The sequence below is a fragment of the Psammomys obesus genome, unplaced genomic scaffold (assembly GCF_907164565.1).
Source record: "Psammomys obesus unplaced genomic scaffold, mPsaObe1.curated_primary_1811, whole genome shotgun sequence".
Classification (NCBI taxonomy): domain Eukaryota; kingdom Metazoa; phylum Chordata; class Mammalia; order Rodentia; family Muridae; genus Psammomys; species Psammomys obesus.
This window is the reverse complement of record NW_026590511.1, coordinates 1,255,689-1,271,484: the sequence shown is the minus strand read 5'-3', so window position 1 is coordinate 1,271,484 and position 15,796 is coordinate 1,255,689. Positions and strand designations below refer to the sequence as shown.

The window sequence follows — 15,796 nt, the reverse complement described above, 5'->3', positions numbered from 1 at the left end:
GACAAGCAGGATCTTCCTGAAAGCTGTGTCACTTTTCAGACGGAGAACTCCTCTGTGTGTGGGGGTAGGGTGGGGGGTGGAACTAACAGGCCCCCACAAAAAGTACAAGAATTCATCACAGTTAATGTGCAGGTGAGAAAGACACATTTGGAACTTCCCCGGGTCCCAGGCACAGGTATCAAGTGGGCCTCTCTCCTAACATTCCACATGGGACGCCTTCACCAAGAAAGCATGGGTGAGCTGGACTTAGAGCACAGCTCTCAAGTCCTGCTCCGGGAAGGGTGACAAATGCAGAGCAGAGCCAGCAGAGTGGTCAGCCACAGCAAGTCACTGCAGGCTGCCCCTCCCAGCTGGCCCACAGGGTGGCTTGACCAGATTTCCAAATCAAGAACCCAGGGGTCCAGAGCCCTAAAGCCACGGGCGAGGCCAGAGTGCAGCTCAGCAGAGTGCGCTTGCCCAGTCTGGTAGGTTTCCACTCTACCGAGCTAAGAATCTACCACCATGGCCCACGGTCAGCACGTACTGTCTCAGAATGGGTGCCAGGACAGGGAAGCAGGGAAGGGCAGGACATAGCTGAGCTCTGCAGCCAGCTCCAGAGCCTGCACCTGCTGTCTGTCACAGAGGACTGTAGCCACAGAAGACAGCATACAGTCACAAGGCAACACTGACTGGGTTAGAAGAAGAGAGGAAAGAGGCTGGGCAGGACAGAGGCCGAGGGCATGGAGCGATGGCACTCACTGTGTATTCTGCATGCTTTTTTCCATACCATTTCATCCACTTCCTGAACTCTCGGTCCATGGTCTGAGGAAAAAAAGCACACCAGCTGTTACAAACTCAGGGCAGCTGAGGCGGTGGAGGGTGCACAGGCTCCGCAGGATCACACTGAACAAGATAGTGGAACCCATCTATAGTGACCCTGCTGTGGAGCGAGGGGGGGGGGGGAATGACACCCAGATGAGGGGCCATGGTAGAATCGCAAGGTTCCCAACTTCCAACAGAGCTCCAAGACCATCCTCTCCAGCCACAGTAAGGCTGGTCCCTATCCCGTCCTGGGAGGAAGAAGGTGGGTGGAACAGGGTGGGGATGGGGCAGGGGGCACAGCCACAGGGATGGAGCGCAGCCCCATCCTCACTCAGGAGGAGGCAGCAACTCCCTGCAGTGCCACAGAGCCTGCCAGGGCAAAGGCTGCTGCTGGGTGTCACAGACAGACCTGGCCTGGAGGAGCGTGCCCAGACAGAGAAGCCCTAAGCAGTGAGCACACGCGGCCACTCACCTCTGCGTACTTGGCCGGGATGTCCGCTTTCTCCACTCCGTAGTGATGCTTGCAGCTGGTGGCCGCAGCGACCTGAAGGACAACCTGCCCCACACCTTCAGCCAGAGAGACATACATCAGTCTGTGCGACCTCCACAGAGCCCCAGTGGCCTCAGCCACCTGACAATGTCCCTTGGCATGAGAAAGGAGGCTATTCAAAGGCACAGACTCCCCACCAGAGGATGTCTGTGATGATCAGTACCCACAATTCTATCTGTGACCATGCACCCAGCCTGTTCCCCCTCAGCAGTTTGGCAGGGCCTGGGTGTTCCCACATGAAGATGGCTATCCTAGGCATAGTGGTCCTCAGAAAGGCGTTTGTTCACTCAAGTCCCTGGAGAGCTGTAGCTAGTGAGTCCGGCAAGCTCCCTGACCTGACAGGTCTGCTCGGGATGAGGAACAAAGCAAGAAACACAGAGACTGCTGGTGCCTGGCACCTGCTGGCCTATGCAGCAAAGCTAGGTCTACCAATGTTGCTTCATGTTGTCAGAGATTGAGAGTCTCAAGACAGCCCTCCACATTTTAAACGGCACACACTGGCCTGGGCACAGTGCTTTCAGGAACAAGCAGCACGCTGCTCAGAACCACGGGGTAGAGAAGCCGCATATTACATACAAGCACTTTAAGGAGATGTAGGGTCTGACTGGAAGGCACCCCTCCACAATGTTAGTAGAGTGAGTGAGACCCGAAGTTCCGCTGCCTTGGGAGGGGTTCTAGAAGGTGAGGGACCCAGGAGGCTCAACCCTCACCACTGGACCAGCAGCTTCTAAAAGCTGGAGGGAACAGCTAGGCCTTTTCCAGCCTCTAGCTCCTGCCCCATCAGGTACAGGAAAGATATCCTATGCTGACATGACAGTTTTAAGTCAATGTAACAGAAGCTAGAGTAATCTGGAAGGAGGGCCCCTCAATTGAGAAAATGATCCCATAAAATCCAGATGTAAGCTATTTTCTTAATTAAGTGATTGATGGGGAAAGTCCCAGCCTATTGTGCTGGCCCTGGACTGGTGGTCCTGGGTTCTATAAGAAACCTGAAAGCCAGGCATGGTGGTGCACACGCTTAATCTCAGAATTCAGGAGGCCGAGGCTGGTGATCTCTTGTGAGTTTGAGTCCAGCCTGGTCTACAAAGAGAATTCCAGGACAGCCAAGGCTACACAGAGAAACCTTGTGTCAGAAAACCAAAACAGAAAGGAAGGGAGGGAGAGAAGGAAGGGGAAAGAAGGGAGAGAGGAAGGGAGGGATGGAAGAAAGGGAGGGAGGGAGGGAGGCAGAGAGTAAAAGAATGAAGACAGAAAAGAGAGAGGGAGAGAAATAGAGAGCACAAGCAAGCAGGCTGAGCAAACCATGGGAAGCAAACCAGTAAGCAGCACCCTCCATGGCTCTGCCTCCTCTCTCTTGCACTGTTTGAGTACCTGGCCTGACTTCCTCCAATGACAGACTACAACCTGGAAGAAAGAAACCTCTTCCTCTCTAGCTTGCTTTTGGTCATGGTGTTTCATCAAAGCAACAAAAACCCTAACATGCCCCGCCCCCCAGGCAAAATGGACACCATCAGAACTACAAAACTTACAATGGAAGTTTCGGTTTCTTCGTAAACTCAGCTATGTTACATAAATATGTTTTTGTTTTAACCCCAAGTGTGGGATTTTAGTTGGGCTATAGTTTGTCCACACGTCTCTCGTGCACGGCATGGCTGTTGCCAGCTGCTAACACCTTCCACATGCACGGGGGGGGGGGGGGGGGGGGCGTGGTCTAGGGCTCTGAGGATATAAATATGAGAGCCAAGAAAGAGAAGGTGTGGCACGTGACAGTTTGGAAGGACGGAGAGATGGACAGTGGGCAGCTGGGAGCAGACAGGTGGAGAGAAAAGCTTGGGGATGCAGCAGCGTGAGGAGACTGCTGGCTGCTGTTGATGGGCCTGAGTGCAGCCCTCTGTGGGCCTTTGCTGGGTAAGGTTGAAGTCTGGTGCCATTTATTTTCAATCAGCCTATGATGATGGACTCCCTTTTCTCAGCAGGGTGCTAAAGTCTTCCTGATCTGGGTGACCCCAGGTCTTGTAAGGAGTGTCACACAGCCCTCAGGGTGGAGGCTAGACCCTTTTGTGGTTAGCTAGCTAGCTATTCCTAGAAATGTGCCACCCTGCTAAGACTTAAGCAGTGACCTTCAATTGTACTTGGGATAATTAAGTACTGTGTTCTCCTTCTTGTGATAGGACCATGCTACTGCATGGGAAATGAGGCGCTGTACCACTACATGCAAATCACGTATCCCTGACCCTCTGACCCCAGCAAATCAAACACATTCAGCCTCGAAATCCCTCCCACTGTCCAAGGATTATAAATCCCTGATTTCATATAAACATGCTGGGGGTGCATGCATGCTGCTGACTGGCTATGTGATACTATCAGCCTGCACCATGGCCGTCTGAGATTTGTCATTCATCCCCTACCAGCCGTGTCTCACTAGGCCTGCCCTCTGGTCCACTGGGCCTGGGCTTTGACTGGCCTGTGCGGCAAGCTGACCAGGCATGGGCTTTGCCTGCACCTCTGCCACCGTGCACAGACAGCATAGCTGAGCTATAACACTCTGGCATCTCTTAAACTATGGCATGCCCGAGCTTCCATCGCCACCTGCGATCTTATGCTGAAAAAGCTCAACTGTAATACCCTGTGGAAAACCTTTTCCATACCCTGGCCTGGCACATGGGCATTGCTCTGAAGCACTCTAGCTGTCCCTGAGGAAAACAGAACCCCCATTCTCCATCCGGAAGACAAGTCCCAGGCCTGTGCTGAAAATCAGGCCCCACTGAAAGAAAATGGCAGCCCTAAGAGAACTCGACCCTAAACAACCAGGAGAAGGAGAGTCTGGGCCCCCATCTCCACTCACCTTCTCTCTCCTACCTAGGTGGGGAGAGGAGGCTTGGTGAAATGGAGATAGATGTCTCAATACCCCAAATAAAGTGGAGTTTTTAAAAAATGAATGCTCCAACAAGCAGCCACACAGGCAGCCCGGCAGCACTGCTCTGTCTGTCTGTGTGCACGTGTCAGTGTCTGCCCTAAGGGTAAGGCTGCACAAAGCTGTAACCAGAAGTGTCAGGAACACTGCTCTGGCTGAGGAGCTGCTAGGCCACAAGCCAGTGCGGGGGTAAAAAGAGGCAGCGGGGCTGAGAGCTCTGGTGGTGTGGGGAGCTTTGGCTCAGCCAGTGTCTTCCGCAAAAAGACCCTTTAAGGACGCGTGTGCAGCCCTGGGTGCACTGAGCAAGCTGAGGTCGGCTCAAAGGCTAGGCTACAAGACACTCACCACTGCCCAGGTCTACAAACAGGTCATCCTCGGTCATCTTGATCTCGTCGATCATCTGAGCTACCAGGTCGAAGGAGGTCTCCCCATACACCTCCGGGGAGAAGGGCTCGTAGTTGTTGAGCTTCTCTGGATCAGTGACAGAGTGGTTGTACACCTGCTGCAGGATGTGCCGCAGGAGCCCATTGGACGGCCTAGTATTCAGCTTCATGGGCTGTGTGGTGCCCTTCCACTGGGGACAAGAGGGGACATGGCCTATTACACTTCATAGCAGCCAGCACCATCTACCGGCACCCAAAACTTGGAGGCTGAGGCGGGGGAACACTGTCAGTTCAAGGACAGCTGCACTAGGCTTCTGGGGGCAGCTTTAATTAGGCTGTCCTGTAGTGTCACCTCTTGTCTTAGTGCTGTGGCTGGCACCGTGTCCATGTCCTATAGCAAACACTAAAACGGCTGGGGGGGAGGGGAAGGAGTACACGCCTTTGATCCTAGCAATTGGGAAGCAGAGGCAGGTGGGTCTTTGTGAGTTCCAAGTCAGCCTGGTCTGAGTTCTAGGACGGCCACAACTACACAGAGAAACCCTGTCTCAAAACAAACACAAAAGGTGTGCCCCACTGGTGAAGAGCCTACTTACTTGTTCACCCAGAAGTGCGCAGATAGCAACTCACAGCTGCGCATGTGCTCCTATGAGGGCACAGGAACAGCCCCTCCGAGCCAATTCAGGGTACACCAAGAACAACCACTGACAGAACCTTAGAAGCTTCCTGGCCCAAGCCCAGCCCTGCGTCCCAGGAGCCCTCCTAACTCCGGGCTCTCTGGCCTTGGGAGAGAAGCTTTACCTTAAGCTCTCTGGGAGAAGAAAACAGCAAAGAGCCACAGACCCAAGCGCACAGCCAGGCTGGCCCTGCACGTATACCTCGACATGCCTGCTCATCTGAGCCACCAGACAGAAGAAGGGCTCCCCACAGGGGAGAAGGGCTCAACCTCCTGGTCTCATGGACATGAACACGGTGCCAGCCACAGCACTAAGACAAGACGTGACACTGAAGCTCAGTTAAAGCTGCCCCGCAGAAGCCTAGTGCAGCTCACCCGGCTGGAGTCTCCCAAGGTAAAGGTGGCAATGGCAGGATCAGTGCCCAGTGAGCCAACCACTGCACAGAGCTGCACAATCGTCTTAACTCAAGAACTTGCAAAGCCACTCTGTGCCATCCACAGCTTCTCCACACAGCCAGGTCCTCCATAAGAGCGTTCCCTGATAGCACAGAACCCCAAAATGGCCTAGTGCCTGCTCAAAGCCCAATGCCAGAGGTGCCTGTGCCTTCTAGAGAGCTCACACCCTATGCTCTGCTGTCTGCATCCAGCTTGTCCACTAAGGCAGGCTGCTGAAGCACAGCTTTCTGCAGCTCTGCTGGGAGCAGGACACTCAAACAGCAGGCAGAGCAGACTAGAAGAGGCCTGAGTAGAGGCTCTGGGTTATGACCAGCTGCAGGGCAGAGGAAAGCGGCTTCACACAGGGATGAGCACAGATGCATCTGTGTAGCAGTAATGACCCAAAGACACTTGAGAAGGCCGGCTGAGGGCAGCTGGGTCCTGATGCCCTGCTACCCAACCCCCCTGCCTCACCATGCCAACAGTCTCCCCACCACCGTTTCACAGGCAGCAGGAGGTCCACTGCCCTGGGAGCTCCGGAGCCAGCACCATGCAAACCCACTGGGGAGTGCACAGTTGAAAGTGAGGCGCTACCTACCAGCTGGTGGATGCTGTCGATGGCCCGGTTGTATTTGTCACACAGCCTCTGCATGCTTTCAAAACTGAAAAGGAGAGAGAGTACGTTATTGGATTACAATGTACCCAGCTTCATAGATGTGTAGAGCTGGGTAACTGAATGTCCCACTAGAACCTCCATGTGGGGCTCCAGAAGCACCAACATAGTAGGACAGCCAGAGGCTCCATGCTCAGATAGTCCCTGGCCACAGGAGCGAGCCCAAGGGCAGTTTGTAGGTCTACACTTACACAATTGCATGTCAGACTGTGTCATTTAGATGAGGAACTTCAAGAGCATGTCGCTGGGGACATGGCTCAGCAGATAAAGTAGGAGGTCCTGTGAGGGAGCCCTCAGAACCTACGTAAAGCTGGGCAGGGCGAGGGACCTGTGGTCCCCATGCTTTAAGGCAAAAGGGGACAGGGTTGGCATGTGCAGCACTGAAAACCAGGAGAGCATCTCACACAAGGGAGAAGGTGGACAGCAGCCTAGGTTCTCCCTCACTGGAAAGAGCAGGTGAGAAAATGGAAGGGGGGTGCTCACCCACACCTTTACCCGAAGTCAGGAGGTGGAGACATGGAGATCTGGTCAATGTTACAAGGTCAAGGCAGCCAGATATACACAGTGAGACCCTGACTCCACAAAAGAAAAGAAAGCAGAGTTGGAGCTGGAGAGAGCCCAGAGGTTACAGTATTGGCGGCTCTTCTAAGAGGACCCAGGTTCTGTTCCCAGAACCCACATGGCAGCTCACCACCAGCTCTAATTTCAGCTCCAGGGGACTCTATGCCCTCTTCTGGCTCCTGTGGGCACTGCTTGCACACAGTGCGCAGGCATACAAGCAGGCACACGTTCATACTCCAAGTAACAGTAAATGAAGTCTTTGCAAAAGGAAACAGGCAAGTAGAGTGCCTTGGAGTACATGGGCAGTGGACTGAACTCCAGTTCGGCATCAGGCATGACCAAGTGCAGGTAGCCTGGAGACAGGCCTGGGGCGGGACCTCTCACTTAGGGGTGTCTCTGAGAAGAAAGGCAGCAGAAGAACGGATCTGGGAACACGGGTACAGCTCCATCGCTGCATGCTCAGAGAGGCCCAGGGGAGCCCATGATGGGGGGGGTGCTCTCAGGCACTAATACACACAGGCAGCCTCCCCCCCAGAAGCAGTAGTCACACAGGGCCACTTGATACACTCCACTATGAATCTGGACTGGCCCCAGGCTTACACCGCTCTTTTAGAAGGGTCTCAGGCCAGCAGCAGCCACAGGACAGAAGCATGGCTTCCCTCAACTGAAGCTGCTGTGGAAAAGCCAAAGCAGGGTGAGGTAATGGCACACACAGCCACAGTCCCAACTACTTAGAAGTTGGGTTCTGTAAGCCCGGAGCTTGAGGTCAGTAAGGTAAGAAAGTCTACTCTACCACCGGTGCGGCCGACAGCTCCAACACCAAGGCTCTGGGTGAGCTGCCTGCAGGACAAAAGGAGTTTCCAAGGCTCATGAGCTTCACAGAGGTGGTTAGATGTGCGGGGTCACCCCAACTCTGAAAGGACAGAGGCTCCTGCTTTGGGGCAACGTTCTGGAAAGAGTGAGCTCTGTTGTGGATGTTTTGGTTTATGATATGTAAACATGTTTCTGTTAAAATTCCAAGTTGGGGACTTTAGTTTGTCCACACCCGTCAAGTTCTCGGGCAGAGTGTGGGGAACTTTGAGGGGTATAAATATGACAGCCTAGAGAAAAAAGGCATGGCTGCTTGGAGGAGGGCTGCTTACTGCTGGCTTGATCTGCTGCTGTGTTTGCTGTTTGCTCATTTGCTGGTTACCTGGACTTTTGCATTTCTGGACAACTGATATTGACATTGCCCCCAAAATCCTAGAACCCTACCCTGCAGGAAGTAGCAGAGAGAACTCCGCCCCCTGCCCCCACTAACCTTCTTTGTCTCTTACCAGGTTGGGGGTTGGAAGGGAGGTAGAAGCATTTAATAAAAAGAAGATCAAGATCAATAGAGCTCTCTTCCGCTCAGATACTAGTCATGGGGTGGGAGGCCCAGCCAGGGGACTGGCTCAGGTCACTAAGGCTGGCCAGCATCACAAGTCCTTTCTCAAAATGAGGTCAGAGGTCAAGCAAAGCTTTGCAGGCAGAGCCCAGAATGAGGCAAGCTCTGAAAGGAGGTGGAGCCTGGGCTGGTCGGTCTCAAAGAAAAACAAACTCCACTGCAGGCAGCATTCCAGGGATGCCTTCACTTCTCCACCCACTCTGCTCAGAAGGAGGCCCCAGCTAGGGCCAGGACCGGTCTTACCCAGCACCTACTGAGGTGGAGCAGAGGAGTGGAATAGCAACGAAGAGCCAAAGGCAAGATTCTGGAAGGACCTGCTGCTATAAAAAGGCCAGGAGCTCACGTATCGGCCCTGTAATGTCACACATCAACTCAAGTGTGTGCAGTGTGGGGTTCCCAGGGATGGCCAGAACACTAGAGAGCTTCCTAGGTGCCGTAGAGAGGTGGCTGGGGAGGGTGTGGGGAGTCGGACAGTCTGGAGCGGCAGCCAACAGCCGGTCCACTTCCTTCCTGCTCACCTTTTGGTGTCATAGTCAATCAGGACATAATTCTCCATGGCCAGCTTGAGATCCGGGATTTCCTCGCAGACCCACCTGAAATAGAACACAGAGGTGCTGCTGGCCTCAAGCCCACACTCTGGAGTGTGTGTGTGTGTGTGTACGTACACTCGCTCGCGTGCGCTATTGTGCAAGTTCATGAGGAGCTACTGAGAAATCACACAGATTTTATGAGGCCAAGGTCAGTGTTGGCACTTGGAAAAGAAACAAAGTCATGTGCTACGGTTAAAAAGTAGAACAATAGCTAAACTCAATGACACAAAGCCAGCCACCCTGGCACTGGTGAGTGGGGCTGAGCAGGAGGTCTCCAGATCCTAGACCAGACTGGGCTACATAATGGGACCTTTCTCAAAAAAAAAAAAAAAAGAAAGAAAGAAAGAAAGAAAAGAAAAAGAGGGGGACCTGGCAAGATGGCTCAGAGGGTAAAAGCAACCAAGGCACAGGTGGAGAACCAACTCCACAAAGCCACACACATATACACACACAAACAGTATAAATAAACTCTGGGGGAGGGGCTGGGCGTGGCTGGGAAGAGCAGGAGGAGTTCAAGGCCATACAAGGCTATCTAGGCACAGTTGTATGTTCAAGAACAGTCTGGAATACAGCAGATAATTTTTTTAAAAAATTTTTTCCCTGAGACAGGGTCTCTTCACACAGCCTCGACTATCCTGAATGCACTATGTAGACCAAGCTGTAACTTGGCCTGAAACTCAGAGATGTTCCTGCTTCTGCCTCCCAAGTTCTACAGCGTGAGCCCAGCTTCTCTCCAGCAGCCAGACACACTCTTCTAAAAAGAGCTTCCCAGAAGCTTTCAACAGATGGTAGGCAAGGCTTTGAGCCTTTCAGTTATTTGTGCACAAGGGTAGAGGCTGTGTGCATATGTACTTATGAATGCACAAGACAGGGTGACTCTTGTACTATAAAATATGTGGCGGTCAGAGGACATCTGCAGCGGGTCCTCTCCTATCTTCACATGGCTTCCAGGGATGAAATTCAAACCAGCTCTGTATCCACCGAGCCAATGGCCTCTCTCCACTCACACCGCTGCCTCCACCTCCAAGCACTCAATGGCAATCTGACCACAAGTCTGGTCTCTACCGTCTGCCAGGGCTTTTCTCCCACTAATCTATGCCCACTGTTTCAGGAGCCACAGGAGAGGCTCCATCCCAACAGGCACGGGCAGGCACCCTAGGCAGCATGTCACAGGAAGGAGGCCCTTAGTGGTCCTCAAATTCCTGTCTTTCTCCAATCCACCCAAAGGTGGGGACTAGTGAAGGGATGATAGGGAGCTCAGAGACAAACCCAGTTCCATCTCACAAGAAGTGGCAGCTCAGAGCTCCATTCCCGCACGGCAGAGTGGACAAATAACCGAGGTTTTTCTCTGACAAGCACAGTGTGTGGCCAGGGCGATGGAGAGCTGCCCTGCAATTTGATGCATCTGCCAGAGCTCCTCCTGTCCCAGGAGGTCCCAGCGAGGACAGCACAGTAGAAGTGCTGGGAGCCTCAGGAAGCAGGTTCCAACCCCAGGGCTCACCCCACGCAGCACTCACCGGATAGTCTCGATAATCTCATGAGCAGCATCATGGTGCTTGTCCTGAAAGAGAAAAGGCCGCACAGTTGGTCCCCAGCAACCACACAGTGGCACCCTAATTCATCTTGTTCTGCGATGCACACCCACAGCACCTGGACCCCATAGACATGCTGACTGACTCAACTCATTCCCCTGAGCTGGAGCATGACTCAGACCTTTGTCTCCATGCAAAGACAGCGGGTATAGGCAAGTCCTACAGAATGCCATGGAGCCAGTGTCCCCACCTACAAAATGGGAAACAGCAGACGCCTCAGCCACTGGCCAGCATACGCCAGCATACATGCATGGCCACTTAAGGCCAGATCTCCAATCTATCACCTCAAGATGAAGCACAAGGATGGGAATTACACACTGACAAAAAGTGACAAAGGAATGAGGCAAGGAAGCAGGAGGCACAGTGCTCTCACCTCCCTGGGCAGGCGGGCCAGCGACCCTAAGAGCCTGCAGCCCTTCACCCTCAACTGCGCACCGGCTTCACAAAGCCCCAGCTCCATGACGGAAGTGAACTGGAGGAAGACTATGGCTATAGGCCTGCCTCATGACAACAGGCCACAAGTGCCATGGCTGGGCCCGGCCATCACCTGCTGCAGTGAACCCTGTGCTGCGTCAGGCATCCAGCCACGACCACACATATGGCAGGGGACATTCAGCACCGCCCAGGAACACCGACCTAAGTTCATAGGCAGTCTCCTGCTGTGGCTGTGTGGAGATGACCGCACTTAGACACAGGGACGATTCGCGGTAGGAAGGCACAGTAAGTGCGGGGCTCAGAAGTTCATGAAACTTCCATGACCCACATGTTGGGAGGGTCTTGCAGGGAACAGCCATTTTTCAGTCACTCACCTTCAGGCAGTGACCCCAGGGAGCACACACAGGTCGCCTAAGCCCCGCTCTGCGGTCTGTGGTGGTGCCCTGTCTGCAGTGAAGCGACTACCCGTCTCCCCAGAGAAGCCACTCAGCAGCAGGCTGTACCCAACTGTCAGTCCCCAACTGCCCCACCTCTTCCTTCCCACTGTAGAACAGCAAAGCAAAGGCACTGGCGGGCACACACACACACTTTCATGTCTTCTGCTGTCAGCATCCAGTGCACCCATCACTCTCCTGAGGCTGTCTTGTCCCAAGGTCACCCCAGCCACTCCCAAGCACTCAGGGCGCAGGACAGCAGCCCGACTTGCTTTGGAGACTGGGCAGAACAGAGAGAACCTACCGGTGCCGGTACTCAGCACCGCTGGAAAGGCAGGGCTCACACCATGACACACCATACGGCCTGGGCCACTGTCCGAGCACTCAGGAGCTGCTCAACCTAGGTGGTTCTCACAGCTCTCAGGCAAGCACAGCCCTGGCCCACCACAAGCTTATTCTCAGAAAGGGCTTAGAAGTGCTGGGGTGGGAGAGGCAGCTGGGTGGTTAGAGCACCAGCGGCTCTTGTAGAAGATCCAGGTTCAATTCCCAGGACCCACACAATAGCTCTCAACAGTCTGTCATTTCAGCTCCAGTGGATAGGACACCCTCTTGTGGCTTCCACAGCCACTGCACACACACGGTCCACAGATATACATATAAATTACACAACTGTACACATAAAATAAAAAAATGTTAAAAAGAAAAATCTACATGAGATCTACATAATGAGACTTTGTTTTAAAATAAAACCAAACAAAGCCTCACCTGACTGCACACATGGCCATCCTGACACTCTGCAAGCAGGTGGACTGCTGCAGGTCTCCTGAGCTGCATGAAGCTCAAGACTGGCTAAGACCGGAATAAGCAGAACTATTTCAAAAAAATAAAAAAAAGACATCCTTTAATCCCAGCTCTCAGGAGGCAAAGACTGGCAGGTCTCTGTGAGTTCCAGGACAGCCAGGGTGGTTACACAGAGAAACCCTGTCTCAACAAACAAACAAAACAAAACACAGAAAAGAAAGAAAGAGGAAGAGGGGCAAGGGGAGAAGGGGAGGGCTCCACTGGCCTAGAGCAGCGCTACACAGTCAGAAGGGTTCTAACACACCCTGGCACCTCTGCAGAGGGCACCAACTTTAGTGGTGGGCAGCTCAGCAGCAGGCCTTGGCTGCCATCCACAAGGCCCTAGGTTACAGGCCTAGCCCTGTCAACAGAAAACACAACACAGGTGACTGTGCACTCAGGAGGCTCAGGCAGGAGGCTGAGAATAGAACTCACAACCTCACCCACACTCTGCAAGCCCTCCAATACCATGCTACAACCCTAAACCTTGGTTTTCTGAAACTGGAGGTTCTCCCAAGTGGATTACCTGGGATTACTCTACCCATGTAGGGTTCTAAAGCTTCCCAACTTACCGAGGGCCATACTCTGCACCCTGCTGGGCCCTCTGTGTCCACAGAGAGGCCTGAGCCATGCTGGTGAGGAGAGCTGATTCTTTGGGCTGTGGTCACACCCTGACCACTCACTGGTCTCTAGGAAAGGAAGAGGCATGCAGCCACCTGACAAGGAAGGGACTGGTGGGCACAGCCTCAGGAGCTCAGGCTTATGAGAGGTGCTGGTCATCCTCTACTGGTTAACACATCTGGTGTGTGGTGAGGCATCAGAACTTCACTGCTGGATGTCAGCTAAGACAGTTTGTCCTTTCCTCTTCCCCAGTGCTGGTGATGTAGCCCCAAGCCTTGAGAACACTAGGAGGTTGGTCCCTACTGAGCAACTTCACTTCTTCTGGATTTGTGAGCAGGATCACCAATATAGACCAGGCTAGCCTGAAATGCCTAATCTTTCCCTGGCCTCCTGAGTGCTGCCGGGCTCACATATACACGCCACTGCGCCTGGCTCATCCATCTCTTCTCAGCACCACCACAGTAGTTCACGTCTACAAAACAGCAGCCAAGTGGTCAGTGGCATACGTCTTCAGTCACAACAGACAGAGGCAGGGCCGACCAGGGCTACCCGGAGACACTGAGTATTTAAAGAAGAAGAAAAGAAGGCAGCAGGCCGGTGGGCAGCAAGCAGGGCATGGTGGTGCAGCCCTTTGATCCAAGGACTCCAAAGCTAGCCCCTGCCAGTACCCGTCAGCTGCTCGGATCACACGCAGGGTGACTGACAGCAAGCAGAACATTGCCTGCATAGGGCAGAAGAGGCAGAGAGCGCACACAGACCCCAGAACAAGGCTCCTACCAAGGATCAGCTTAAAGGAGTTAGCATCCCCATCTCAGTGCCAAAGGCCTGTGGGAGACAGAATAGGCATGACCACAGAGATCCCCGCAGTGAGCAAACCTGAGGCTGCATCCTGCAGAGAAGCCTGGAGAGGCCTCAGACAGTGCAGCCAGTGACCTCTGGCATCAGCAGACAGTCCCACACAAAGCAGGACTAATAACCCTGGCTCCAGGTGGGCAGCTCACCCAGGTGTGCAACGCCCACCGCTCCTGCTGTCCCACATGGCCCTGCATACTGCATCCTATGAAAGACCCCTAGAAAAGGCCACATAGGGATATGGTCATATGACATATAGAGGCTCAACCTGATCAGCTGTCCCAAGAATGCATACCACATTCCAGGTTTGGGTTGTGTGTCTGCGCGCGCGCGCACACACACACACACACACACACACACACACACACACACACACACAGAGGGGGGCACTCAGTCCAGAACATCTCTAGTGGCTTTGGACTGGGAGCCTCTCGATGCTCTCTGTGCTGGCCTACAACTTTGGGCTCAAGGAATCTTCCTACCCAGTCTCCCAAGTGGCTAGGACCACAGACAAACTCAGCCTAAAGAACTTTTTTTTTTTTAAGACTTGACCCTGAACTCAAAAGTCCACACAGGGTCCCAGGGCCTGTGGGGATACCTAGCTTCCTGAGTGCCCACCTTCCTGAAGGCAGAAGGACGGTATGGGGTGGGGCTCAGAGGTCCACGGGAGGACAGTGTCCTTGCTTAGCTAAGAGGACAGAGATGAGGCCAGAGCCAGCCTGTCCATCTGTGCCAGCTGCCTGCCCTGCAGCCACAAGGTCTTGTGACACCACCTGCCCAGGCCCAGTAAGTGACAAAGGTGAGGCACTGACAGGAGTGACCATGCTCACCAAGACCCTTCCCTGGCAGGACTCTTCCTTCAGAGCATGAGGGCAAAGGACAGTGGCTCAGTTACCCTTGTCTGAGGAGAGCTGGGACAAGCACTGAGGGAGGGCCAGCAGCTCTGCCCAGCCCGCAGTGCACTGCACCTGGTCTCTGGGCAGCTTTGACTAGCTGGGACGGGCACCACCGAGAGGCTAGGAGCTCACAGAACTTGTTCTACATCAGAGGGAAGGTAACAAGCCGGGCACCCTCGCAGCACCTGTAACCCCAACCAGGGTGTGGAGACTGGGTACTGGAGCCTGCTGGCTCCAGCCTAACTGAGAAGGAAAATCATCAGGTCCAGCAAAGGGCTATGCCTCAAAGGAACAGACAATGACAGAAGAGGACACACTCACACATAGCACATGCCTGTACAAAGTCAATAAAGTTGAGTCTATTTTAAAAACTTTACTTGGTGTATATGAACGCCCTTATCAACACTGGTGCCACCCCAGTTCTTTTCCTGTCACTCCATCCTAGGATGAAGGTAGAACAGGTGCTTCAAGGGCCTACAACCTGGACCATCCCACACTCAAAAGCTACAAGCCAGGAGCAGGGGCAGAGGCAGAGGCAGAGGCAGGGCCACAGTGTGGAGCTGCACAATACATGTCCAGAAGAGGTCATTCTGAGACAGAAAGTATACTCATGGCTGCTCAGGACAGATGACTGCTCATGGGGGTGATAGACTGTTCTAGAACTAGACAGCTGTAACAGTTGCCTAGCCTATGACTAATCCGCAGATCCTGCCAGGTACTCTGAATGCTGGTTTTTGGTGCTGGGGAGAAACCCAGGGCTCCCCACAGGCTGGACAGGTGCCCCACGATGAGCTGTGTGTATGAGCTGGGCACAGCGCACCCTAGCACGCACAAAGCCATAGGCTCCATCCCCAGCACCACATAAACCAGGCAGCTGCTATGCCGGCACAGGTGAGGCAGTCAGGAGTCCAGACACACAGAAAGAGGGGAGGGAAGAATTGGAGGGGGCAGGGAGGTAGCGGGGAGACTGCATGAAGCTCCTCCTTGAGCAGCTTGGCCCTGCCTGCGCTCCTGGACTACTCAGGCCACCAGCAGAGCTGCAAGTGGTTGTGAGGCCTGTGCAGGACCTCAGGAGGCAGCCACGTGTCTTCACGCTCAGCCCCAGAGCTGGTGCCCATGA

At 53.8% G+C, this 15,796-nt stretch overlaps 1 protein-coding gene across 5 annotated transcripts in view; it reads right to left on the bottom strand.

The window, feature by feature from the left end:
- The window catches only part of Dot1l (DOT1 like histone lysine methyltransferase), a 41,321-nt gene that overhangs the window by 20,913 nt on the left and 4,612 nt on the right, over nucleotides 1-15,796 (bottom strand). For all 5 annotated transcript variants that reach the window (XR_008720173.1, XM_055607830.1, XM_055607828.1 and 2 more), the window contains exons 2-7: nucleotides 10,524-10,567; nucleotides 8,935-9,009; nucleotides 6,355-6,418; nucleotides 4,611-4,839; nucleotides 1,274-1,368; nucleotides 739-801 (exon numbers count right to left, since the gene is read on the bottom strand). Coding sequence is in view for 4 of the 5 variants with exons in the window: in XM_055607830.1 (XP_055463805.1) it covers nucleotides 739-801; nucleotides 1,274-1,368; nucleotides 4,611-4,839; nucleotides 6,355-6,418; nucleotides 8,935-9,009; nucleotides 10,524-10,567 (570 nt within the window). In the remaining variant the exon portion in view is untranslated. The remainder of the gene's footprint in view (nucleotides 1-738; nucleotides 802-1,273; nucleotides 1,369-4,610; nucleotides 4,840-6,354; nucleotides 6,419-8,934; nucleotides 9,010-10,523; nucleotides 10,568-15,796) is intronic.